At 42.2% G+C, this 12718-nt stretch overlaps 1 protein-coding gene across 1 annotated transcript in view; it reads right to left on the bottom strand.

The window, feature by feature from the left end:
* Window positions 1-12401, bottom strand: part of LOC311126050 (atrial natriuretic peptide receptor 1-like) — a gene marked incomplete at its 3' end in the record, with an annotated part of 120193 nt that extends 107792 nt beyond the window's left edge. The window contains exons 1-2 of the mRNA XM_084158471.1: window positions 12031-12401; window positions 10191-10955 (exon numbers count right to left, since the gene is read on the bottom strand). Of these exons, the coding sequence (XP_084014597.1) occupies window positions 10191-10941 (751 nt within the window). The 5' untranslated portion in view covers window positions 10942-10955; window positions 12031-12401. The remainder of the gene's footprint in view (window positions 1-10190; window positions 10956-12030) is intronic.
* Between the last annotated feature and the right edge of the window lie 317 nt (window positions 12402-12718).

Below are 12718 nucleotides of genomic sequence, written 5' to 3'. Positions count from 1 at the left end.
TAACACGTCTATTCATTGTTAGAGCGGCCACTAGAGTATCTGGTCAATATAATGGATAATCTGTGGCATATATCAACCTTTCCTGACCCTGAAAGAATCCATTTTATACCTGACAAAACAACCAGATGTACACTACCATTCAAAAGTTTGGTGTCACTTAGAAATGTCCTTGTTTTTGAAAGAAAAGCAATTTTTTTGTCCATTAAAATAACATAAAATTGATCAGAAATACAGTGTAGACATTGTTAATGTTGTAAATGGCTATTGTAGCTGGAAACGGCGGATTATTTATGGAATATCTACATAGGCGTACAGAGGCCCATTATCAGCAACCATCAGTCCTGTGTTCCAATGGCACGTTGTGTTTGCTAATCTAAGTTTATCATTTTAAAAGGCTAATTGATCATTAGAAAACCCTTTTGCAATTATGTTAGCACAGCTGAAAACTGTTGTGCTGATTAAAGAAGCAATAAAACTGGCCTTCTTGTGACTAGTTGAGTATCTGGAGCATCAGCAATTGTGGGTTCGATTACAGGCTCAAAATGGCCAGAAACAAACAACTTTCTTCTGAAACTCGTCAGTATATTCTTGTTCTGAGAAATTAAGGCTATTCATGTGAGAAATTGCCAAGAAACTGAAGATCTTGTACAATGTACTACTCCCTTCACAGAACAGCGCAAACTGTCTCTAACCAGAATAGAAATAGGAGTGGGAGGCCCCGGTGCACAACTGAGCAAGAGGACAAATACATTAGAGTGTCTAGTTTGAGAAACAGGCGCCACACAGGCCCTCAACTGGCAGCTTCATTAAATAGTACCCGCAAAACACCAGTCTCAACGTCAACAGTGAAGAGGCGACTCCGGGATGCTGACCTTCTAGGCAGAGTTGCAAAGAAAAAGCCATATCTCAGACTGGCCAATAAAAAGAAAGATTAAGATGGACAGTCTGAGATATGGCTTTTTCTTTGCAACTCTGCCTAGAAGGTCAGCATCCCAGAGTCGCCTCTTCACTGTTGATGTTGAGACTGGTGTTTTGCGGGTACTATTTAATGAAGCTGCCAGTTGAGGACCTGTGAGGCGCCTGTTTCTCAAACTAGACAAGCTATTCCCTACCCTGAAACAACCTATGCGCTAACGCCAAATGTAAAGCGTCCAAGAAAGAGTCATTATTCGAAACAAATTCTGCCTGATTAAATTATTCTGCTGGATGTGGTCGTGAGGTGGCTAACATAAATTAGATGGGGTGAGCGACTTAAGACTGAGGAGCTGGGAGACAAGACTTCATTACTGGAGGACGGGCTGCTCCATTTCTCACACACATTCTGTCTCTATCTCTCTCTCCTTCTGTCTCTTTCTCTTTCTTTATAATCACTCTCATTACTTATACGCAGTCATCTATCTCCACTTTCTTTTGCATTTCGCTCTTCCATCGCTTTCTCTCTTTTCGCTCTCTCTCTTTGCCTAACTATCTCTTTCTTTTCCTTTCCCTCTCGTGCCCTTTTTTCTCCTTCTCTCATATGGTCTCGCTTTCCATCTCTCCATCTCTCCCCTCTCTCGTTCCCTCTCCTGTCCTCTCTGGGTTGAGATGTAGATGATGTAGATGCGGTGGATGTCCTCTGACTGTCATCTGTCAGTGTTGATTAGTGGCTGCCCCCGTGTAGAGGATTAATGAGGGTTGGGATGGGTGAGGGTTGCCAGATCTGTAGAGTCATTTCTGGTTATTGAAAGCCACATGTCAAACAGACTATTATCAATACATTGAAAAGGGTCTAAAAGGCTGGATTTTATATCAGTATTAAACCTCACAATCTTAATCACTATCCTACATACATGGATTTGAATGGGTAAGATGCATTTGTTTTACATAGGTGAAATGCAAAGTGCCCTAAGTATTCTGCAACCAATCAATACATCGACTAGGATATAACATTTTATTCCAATATTAAACCTCACAATCTTAATGACTACTGATCTAATCTTGAATTGCCAGAATCCATAATCTCACATTCACTCTTCGAAGGGGAAGGCTGGGTCAAAGCTACTATCAATCTTGTATACAGAGATTTGCATGATTTAAGATGCATTATCTTTACATACTGCAAAGTGCCCTGCCTAAATAATTTACAACCACACAACTGTACCTGGCTCGATGTACATAATACATCTCTTCTAGGGGTGAAGGTGAACAAGGACTGAATTTGTGTTAATAGGTCATTTTATATTTGCTTCTTGCCAGGGAATATTAGCAGGTTGACTAAGCTCTCCGACATCGTTAAAATGTTTAGCTCAGAGTAACATTTCCATTCTGTCATTTTTCTTGTGCCGAGGAAGCATCTCAGGCAGAGTTAGCTTCTAGCTGGTGAAAGAAATGCAACAGCAGGCCCATCTTGTTTACACACTATGTCCAGCACGTTGATGACGAGCGATGGCGGGCCTTGCATATGGCAAACAGAAGCAATTACCGCCTCACGTGTCTTGGCACATGGCACGTAGGTCTCGCATCTCCAGCGGCAACAGATGGTCCTCTTTATTAGAGCCCACTAAAACGGGGGGAGCGTTTGCCAGGCTAATCGGACCAGCAATCTTTCTACCCGCGTCATTCTCAACTGTATCAGCCGTTATAAATCAGGTAGGGTTAGACCCCTCGCTCCTCTATTTATTTGTGTATGTGTGTGTGTGTGTTGTGCCATTTAGCGAGGCGTCGCCCCCGGAGCCACACTTCAGTGGTCCTTCAGCCAAACAACACACTCCGTCTGTTGCGATCACACCTGGTTCAATTGGAGGTGATGTTAGATTCAGGGTGTGTTCAGCCATGTCCGGTCAACTGTACTTCACACCCATACTGACTGCCATGGACCATCTAAGGTGGATATCTGTCAAACCTGGATCATTTGAAAGGTTTTTTTGGTTTTGTTTGAACAGGTGTGATAGCATTTTTATGCCACAATGAGAAGAAAGAAAAGTTGTTAGATTCCCAGCTGGTGTGAAAGTAATTACACCAATTCAGAGAAGTGGACCGATATCATATAATTTTTCCCCAGTGCACAAGGCATCGGTTTACCTTTTCAGTCGATGTGACAACTCAACCAATGATCAACCTCTGTTCAAGTATATCATTTGAAATTATGACAGGGAGCATGTTCACTCAAAAACTTGAATCCATTCTATTGACATCAAACAGTTGTGAGATAGTGGCAAATAAACATTTCTACAGAATCAGTTGCGTCAATAACATTTTACATAGCCTAATGAATGGGAATAGTTGCTCTATTTGACATTATTTAATTTACGTGACAACACTTAATAAATGCAATAAAATGCAAATTAATTACTTAAAAATCATACAATGTGATTTTCTGGATTTTTGTTTTAGATTCCATCTCACTGTTGAAGTGTACCTATGATAAAAATTACAGACCTCTACATGCTTTGTAAGTAGGAAAACCTGCAAAATCAGCAGTGTATCAAATACTTGTTCTCCCCACTGTATGTCAGTTCTCAAAGTCCTGTCTTGTAAATTGTTTATAGCAATTGCATGCCTTTTTTTCTCATATGAGTCCAGTGATGTCAGTTAGATGTTTAGGTAAAAAGCTCATCTTTGATTTGATTTACATTCAGATGAGTGGCTGGTGTGTTCTAGGCGTATTAGACATCTACACATCATTAGTCTACATGCATTCAATTTACCCTGTCAGATGCACATACATACACAATGTGACATGTTTTCGAACATATGGTTATTGTGTGATTTACAAAAGATTGAATCATACTCTGCCACTTGCATGTATTTGAATGTGTGTGTGTGTGAGAGAGAGAGAGAGAGAGAGAGAGAGAGAGAGAGAGAGAGAGAGAGAGAGAGAGAGAGAGAGAGAGAGACTGTGAGTGTTTCTGTATTTTTGAGAGCATATGAAAGAGAGCGAGAGGGAGAGGAAGAGAGCAACAATCTTGTGGTCACACTGACAGTTCCAATGTGCGCCAGATGAAAATATATGACACGGGAGGGCAGGTGATAGCTCCTGTCACGCCCACCTGTTCCTGCACTCTGGCGCAGATGCTGCCCATCGCCATGGAAACTATCTCCTCAGCTCAGCCATGCTTGCGGATTCTCCTCTCCGTCAAACTTTCATCCTGGCACATCAGGAGGAGAAGAAAAAAAAGGACCATCTATCGAAATACCTTGAAGGGTAAACTCTCAAATCCAGCTAAGCTGAGGTTTAGACATAGTGAGCATTACAAAGCAGCACTCTGCTTTCATTCACACTCCATTTGCGTTCCTCCATTTTTTTTCTGTCTTGGCTCTCTTGGTCTTTTTCTTTCTTTCTCCGAGACAGTCCTCATTGGCCAAGCCGCCATCTCTTTCTGTCTTTATTTCTCTCACTAATTTCTATGTTTCAAACTGATTGTTTTGTAACTTTGTTTGCATAGCCCCAGGGCAGGTAATATTTTAAGTAAATTATTACCATTGGTTTAAAATTTAACTTGGATGGGAAGATAAACAGCCAGAACTAAATCATTTGGAATGTGATTAAATAACTACTTTGCATATTTATCTGGGAGCAAGTTACGACAAACTGTTTTCTCATTGCCCCTCGGGCTGTGTTTGACAAGCTGCCACATTCTGGCACACTCTGACTCCCCTTCTGGTGAGATCTATGACTCTGATCCAAATACTCTTTACCGGCATAACTGTGACAGGTGAAACGCTGCCAGGGCAATTACAAGTAATAATGGCACAAAGAGGAGGCTGGTGGGAGGAGCTATATGAGGACAGGCTCATTGTAATGTCTGGAATAGAATCAATGGAATGGTACCAAACACATCAAACACATGGAAACAATGTGTTTGACTCCATTCCATTGATTCCATTTCAGCTATTATAATGAGCCCGTCCTCCTATAGCTCATCCCACCAGCCTCATCTGATGGAACAGTATTACAAAAGCTCTCCCAGCTAGCACATTTAGTTCCTTGCAAGTGGTGGGAACGTAAGATTTTTGGTTTCACATTGGTTGTGGGAACGAAGCCATACGTTTCCTGACAGGTAAAACGGAACGTTTTTTAAACGTTCTGAGAACAGAAGTGAACATTTTGCCTGTTCTGGGAACATTTATTTTTACGTTGCAGGGAGGTTCTGAGAACGTTTTTCTCTGGCTCCTTAAAAGTTTTCCTGGAAGGTTTTCTTAACACTCTGAGAAAGGAAATGGGAGTTTTTTTAGTAACTTACTTAAAGTTTCAACAAGAGTTTTAATAACACTGCTAGCTCATTTTGGGTGAACTTTCTTTTTACTCCAAGCACAGATAGGACACATGGAGCTTAATTTCCTTAGGCATTAATCATGCAAACATTAATTTTTTATTGTGACATAGCATCAGTGAGATTTGAACTTATAATCTTCTGTTTTCTATCCATGAAATTAGTCCACGGAGCCACCAGGATGGAGTTAGCATGCTATGTGTTTTTTAATCATACACAGCTGTTCATTTTAAGAGACCCCATTCAAAGGAAACAAGCACTTATTAAGATCAGGTGTGGCCAATTAGTGGGCGCAGCCAACACACCTGAACACACTTAACAAGATAGAGAGAGTTTTGTTGATGCTGAGATGGGAATGTATATGTTTTTAAATAACATTCTTATAACGTTCTCTGAATGTTACTAAAGTTTTCTTGTGGTCTTTATGGAAAGTTTTCTTATCGTTCTCAGAACAATTTGAGAACATGAATTTAAATAGAACCATGAAGAAACCTGTAGGAAACGTTATGCTGAAGTACTGAAATTCCCACAGAAGAATGTTGTTTCTTAACGTTCTCTGAACTATTTAAAAACATTTCCAATGTCAAACCAGTTGGAGATTGTTCCTAGAACATTACAAAAATTGAAATTAAAATGTAACTATGTTTGAACTTTAAGGAAACGTTCTGTTAAAGTAATGAAATACCAAGAAAATAATGTATTTTTGTCAAGTTCTTTAAATGTGTTGAGAATGTTCCAAAGCCAAGTAACTATCCTCCATCATTCCCTGAAAGTTGTGAAGGTTGTATGCAAAATAATCATAGGACAACCACGCTTTTACCAAAATGTAAGAACATATGGTTCTCAGAACTGTTTTACTGTTTAAATGTCTTTCTAACAGTATCTCTCTTATTCTCCATCTCTCATTCTCTCTCTCTATCGCCTTCTCTTGCCTTCCAGTCTAACAAACCGATACAATCCCCAGCTTTGATTTGCTAAATGCCGCTGGGGGGGTAAACATGACAGATGAGACAGCCACAGCACCACTAAGTAATCCCACACTGGAAGTTTCCATGCTGTTTGAATTAGGGGAGCTCTCCGCCTCCACTGCAACCCAAACAGCCAGAGAAACCAGGCTTATTTTTCAGCCTTTTAATGGAACTTAACGGGACTGCTGGCTCCGATATAGAGCACTGCTTGCAAATCACTTCATTAAATGACGTTGTTTCCTTTTACCACCAACCTTATATCATTCCAGAGGCCCTGGGGCTTGGACAGGCTACAACCGGAAAAACAACACTTGGATATTGCCCGCAGGGCTAGGATATTGAAATAATTATTAATTTTAAACTGTGGATTCTGACCAGTTAAGAGTGGTTCCCATTGGTTTCCTAATCTCTTGAAGCGGTGATTGGTGGAGGGATTCTGAGAGGGCACTGATGGTACGGTCTTATTTTGACCAACCACGAAAAGTTTAGGCTCCTTGTGAGGGAGGGTGAGTGCAGCGAAGATCGTGTGAGAACTGAACATCCCTCACAATGGACTGGGATAGAGCTGAGGAGCCAGCCATCTCTCTCCTTCTCCCTCTCCCTCTCTCCTTCTCTCTCCCACCCATCACCACTCCGCCCCCAGCTGGGTCAGCTTAGCCTGCGAATTGATTCCCGGTTGCTCGGGGAGACAAACGACTGCGTGACACAGTCAATAAACTCAGATGCTGGTCATACGGGGCCAGTACCCAAAATAGCCCTATAAAACAGTGCCAAGAAGAACAAAAAGTCCGGACAAATTATGTTTCGCAGGAAATACCTTTGGGTCAGAAATGTCCCGAGGCATTTCCTTTATAAAGTCAAAGAGGGGCCACTGGCTAGACCTCTTGCTTAAGTTTGAACTTTTAATTAGAAATGTTGTCGTACCCATGTGGGAACTGGGGGAGTGGAATACAGGAAACTGGTTGAGGCTGGGCACGGCGCGAGGAGAGAGGTGGTTCCTGACAGGGCAGTTATACCACCTACATTCTAACATTCAAGTTCACGTAATGTCCACACTATCAAAATTCCACATTTCCATCTGTGCAGCAAGTCAAATAAAATGAAAGAGACCATGTTAGCTTATGACCAAATTGAGGAAGTAAATACTAAAATCTATGGATAATGATGAGTTCTGATCATTCAGTGTGCTTTCATGTACCTTCTTCAGTGTGTCCTGAGGCTAAGAAGAAAAAGTACTGGTGCCACAAAGTACTGGCAACAGAAATGCATGTGTCTGCATGTGTGAAAGGAAACAAACAACACATTCTCCATTACAATCAAACTAGCACCAATCAAGCATTCCCATTCACACATTCCTTTCAATAAATACATGGATTTTACAGCCAACTAGAGACAGTTTCTTTCTGGGTAAATTCCAAAATAAAGAATTATGTGGTGTGAAAAAATGCAAATTTCATCACAAGTCAAAGTGAATTAAAGCCACATACAGCCCATTAACAGTACTCACAAACTTCATATTGGAGATATTGATTGCTTGGTGGTGGTTCAGTTAAGGGTAAAGGGCTATAGCCAGGGAGCACTTCATTAGTTACAGATTTGAAATAACAATGAGGCGCTCGAGTCCATAATAAGGTTATCTGTATGCCAAGTGGAGTTGCCTCTGTTGAAGTTTCCCTTAACTTTACATTGCTATTTGGTGGGGAGGTGCCCAATAGTGTGTGTGTGTTTCTGTGTGTGTGTGTGTGTGTGTGAGAGAGAGTTTTCAGGAACATGTTCTGTCAGCATTTCCTGGACGCCTCTACTTCTCTCCTAGACTTTAGCGCCTGTGGAGGCACCTTTAATGGCCTCGGCTGCAGCAAGGCGATGCCAGCTTAACTTTCTGCACCTCTGAGCAGAAACAGCGAGGCTCCTCACACTTGCAGACACAGTCCCAGACGCATCATCTCTTTATGGGAAGAAATGTGGTAGGCTGTGATGTCAGAATGTGCACACAGGGTGTTCTCCTGCTGCCATATGGATAGGACCACTGACACACACTGAGCTACAGCGGAGGGGTGGACTGGTTATGATTCCTCCATAGCTCAACAAAGCAGGGAGCACTATTCTATTTCCACACTATATAATTCAATATTTTAACCCTTTCAAACGCTATTATATTTTAACACTTGCCATCTCTCTGACAGTAGGCCTACGTCCTCTTACTATTTTTAATCTATCTGTATATCTTTATTTATCTCTCACCATCCTGTTTCCTCCATTATACTGTATCTTTCACAGACCTATCGCTTTGCTTGTGCACACTCTCTCTTTTTCACTCTCTCTAACTCCCTCTCCACTTTCTTACCTGTCATGATTCATTGTTCCCCGCGCTGAAATCGGGGAGGGGACTGTGGACTGTCTCCGTCCGTTAGTATGTTAGTACGTTAGTGCATTAGTCACATGTGACATCTCAGACAGCACTGGCCCGATTTTGACTAATCTTGGGTGAATGATGCGTAGAGATCCGGCAATTACAAAATTACACTGATTGGCCAGATCCAGGCTCTGTCGTAGCCGGCTGCGACCGGGAGACCCATGGGGCGGCGCACAATTGGCTCAGCGTCGTCCAGGGTAGGGGAGGGAATGGCCGTCAGGGATGTAGCTCAGTTGGTAGAGCATGGCGTTTGCAACGCCAGGGTTGTGGGTTCGATTCCCGCGGGGGGGCCAGTATGAAATTTTTTAAAATAATGTATGCACTCACTAACTGTAAGTTGCTCTGGAGAAGAGCGTCTGCTAAATGACTAAAATGTAAATGTAAATGGTGGCGCTATAACACGAGATTGAAAATGCAAACTTTGAAAGATCATGCCCCTCACCCCGTTTGACCTAAAATCATGAAATTCGGTACATAAGTCCCTCTCCTCACAAGGACAAAATGTGCCTCAGGGACCTGTAAGGTCCGCCATGATGGATTTTCCATCATCTCTAATTCCTCTTCCTACATTGCCATGCTGTCGGTTAAATGTGCGTTAACAGATGTCCGTTTTCTCTCCCTCAATGTGTTGTGTGTTAATTGACATTGTGGCAAGTTAACAACTTTTTTAATACTCGCTCTGCCAGTACCATGCATTAATTACACGTTAAATAAAGGTTAAATAAAATACTTTTTTTTTTTAAATACTATTTTTGTAAAATTCTAGGTCTATCTGTTTATTGACTCACTAGGTCAATAAAACATCAGCTCAAATATTAGCATTCAATCTATTGGATTTAAACTGTGCATGTGCACGCAGGCCTACATCTGGTAATTGGGACGTCATGAGTCGACATAATTAGTAAGTTGACAGGTCCATTTAAAATAATGAAAAGAGTGGTTGGAAATGAAAACAGCATAAACATGGGGTCTTGAAATAAGGACCAACTGGGAATGACTGCTCTCTACAGCTTACTGCGGCGCGCAATTGGCCCAGCGTTGTCCAGGGTAGGGGAGGGAATGGCCGGTAGGGATGTAGCTCAGTTGATAGAGCATGGTGTTTGCAACGCCAGGGTTGTGGGTTCGATTCCCACAGGGGGTATGATTTTTTTTTTATGTAAGTCGCTCTGGATAAGAGCGTCTGCTAAATGACGTAAATGTAAATGTACTGAAATAATGGAATCAAAATACGATTACTGCCAACAGCAATTATTCAGGCCACTTATTTTCACATACTAAACATATGGTTTTAATGTGCGGACATTAACGTTCAGGCAAATCTACTGCAGGCTGGGTTTGTGACCGATTGGGAGCTATTTTCTTAGGTTTTTGGCATGATAAAACCATGTCAACATGCATGTCTCTGTATGCAATTGTAAAACAAAAAAAGACACTGTTTGATATCAAGATGAGAACAAGGCTTAAACAGTCACCCAGATAAAGACAGAGAGCGTCCAGAAGAATTTAGGTAGAAAAAGGACAGAGGTCAGATGGACAGAGATTGGACTGGGAGCTCACCTCGGGCACTCTGGCTGATGTCACTGATGAGGTCATCGTATTGGACTGGTCCATTCTTCTCATTGAAGACCTTGTCTGCTGTGGTGATGTTGTCCAGCTGCAGCTGCGTGTACAGCCCCTCGGCCGTAAAGTAGTATGGCCGGTCGTCGTCCTTGTTGTCACTGAACATGAGCATGGCGTGCCTGTGCCAGCCAAAATGGTGGTGCAGGTGCACCCCAAACTCGCCCAGCTTCTTGTGCGTGGGGCCCGTGTTGGTGATGGATGTGTACATGTTGAAGCCAATGGCCGCTGCCCCGGCCGTCACCATGGGAACGTCCCAGTGGGTGGTGAAGCGGCCCACGGGAGACGAAGCGTAGTCGCAACCAGGCCCGATGAAGGCCCACGGGTCATAGGAGAACTTGAGGTCCACGGCCACCAACGGCGCCACTGAGTCGGAGCAGACGCCGTCCTTGCTTTCGCTGCTGTCGTAGACGATGCGCAGGCGGTGGCCCGGCAGCAGGGTGGGTTCGTCATTGACTCGCTCCAGAGCCCTGGTCAGAGCGGGTCCCACGCGGGGCCAGGCCCACGGGTATTCAGTGTTGCGCAAAGGCAGGATAGCAGCCAGTGTCACATTCTGGGGCTCTGAAAGTCCATTGAACGATTCGGTCCTGAGGAGCGGGAAAACCAGAAACAGCAGAGGAACTCCCAGTTGTCCCTGCCACCACCAGGTTCTCGTCTTCTGCATTGCTGGGTTGGGCTCAGGCGTCGCCATCAACCACAGAGGGGCTGGCAGGAACAAACACACACAGTGCATGGGGTGGCCTGTTAGTAATGATTTATATAACATGATGACACCAGCCCCAACCCCCAGAGGCATTTGTGGCCTTCTATTTTGAATGATTATTCGATTCAGGTCAATTCTGTAGCAGGATTTTGAATAACCACTAGATAAGACTACCAAAGTAGTGTTGAATTTATTCTAGGTCAAATATCATGGAATTTGGATGGATGGCAGACTAAAAGAATAAGGGGAAAATATTAACAGGTTCTAATCTACTTATTCGGTGTGTGTGGATAAGACATGCTATGATAAAGTTTGGCATTTGATTGCTTTGTGAGTGAGGATGACTACTAGACCTGTCACTGTACTACATAACTTTGAATAGCTTATATAGCAATTGTATAACAGTCACTTTCTTACTTGACACACAAAAAATTAAAGTATAACCCCGTAGCCAACCTGTGACTAGTTAAAAAGATTCACCACCATGCCATTGTGAGCTAACCCAGCTGTCAAAGTGCGTCCTCATCTTTGCAGACAAATAAGCTACTCGAAGTATTGCCTATTGCAGGGATCATCAACTAGATTCAGCCGCGGGACGATAATTTTTTCAGATGGTCAGGAGGTCAAAACTGAATTACAAATCATTTGTAGACTGCAAATTGTCCGCAAATTGACCCAAACAGATATAACATTTGACTAAAACATAATCATTTCAAACCTTGCTTACATTTGTATATATTTTTGTATTTAACCTTTATTTCATCAGGGAGTCATACTGAGACCAAGGTCTATTTTATAGATGAGCCCTGAATTACATACATTACAGAAAATGCACACATCAAAATATAAATACAAAATGCAAGCAGAAAGAAATAAAATATGGTCATTCATTTTTTTTCTTTAAATAAGCAAAAAGGTCCTCAATCAGCTTTCTGATTTCTAAATATCTCTCTATTATGCGTGTGAAAACTTTGAAACAGATTTCCAAAATTAAAATCACTTGGAGCTGATTTGCTGCCAAGTATTAGCTTGAAACTTTCCAGGATTAGTCTAAATTAAATTACAAGTAATTTTTACCTCAATTTTGATGGTTATGTCTCGCCATTTTGTGTATCTCTTCCACAGATAGGCTGTCCAGAGACAACCGGGTTTCTTGGTTGATCGTCTCCCGGTGACTCTCCCGGCAACTGTCCTGTCAATGGAAGATGCGAAGCTGTAAAGATATTGCGCCTCACGCGAGGGAAATTTCGTTGCGCACCACTCGCACTAGAGTGCAAGTCCTTGATCTCCTGCCTCGGTCAATTCAGGTTTAACAGTACAATTTAACCGTTGTTTTCTTGAATTGCATACTTTTTTTTAAACGCAGAAACCGTTTATATAATGCCTCTATATAAGCCAGGAGCATCTGCCAAGCAGGCTAGGCTATAAGCTAAATGGGCAACACCAGGCTATAGGAAAATGTACTCTTAGCTCTGCTGGTATTTGGGATAATTAATAACACAATAGTTAGGTGAATATCTGCAGCAGGCGACTGACTTATATCCTAATGTCTATCACGTTTGTTGTTTTGAAAAATGAAAATGGGCTAATTATTTAAATCAATCAATTTGAAGCCGCTGCTTCTTAGCCTAAATTCCAACAAATATGTTGCTGTTGCTGTGAAGGCAGCGATTTTACTAGTCTCTTGCTGATTACATTGATGAAAAAAGTCAAAAGTCGACAGCAGCTAAACATCCAAAGTTCATCGAAGACGACCGATGAACCG

The sequence above is a fragment of the Coregonus lavaretus genome (assembly GCF_964263955.1).
Source record: "Coregonus lavaretus genome assembly, chromosome: 3".
NCBI lineage: Eukaryota > Metazoa > Chordata > Actinopteri > Salmoniformes > Salmonidae > Coregonus > Coregonus lavaretus.
This window is presented reverse-complemented; position numbering and strand designations above follow the sequence as displayed.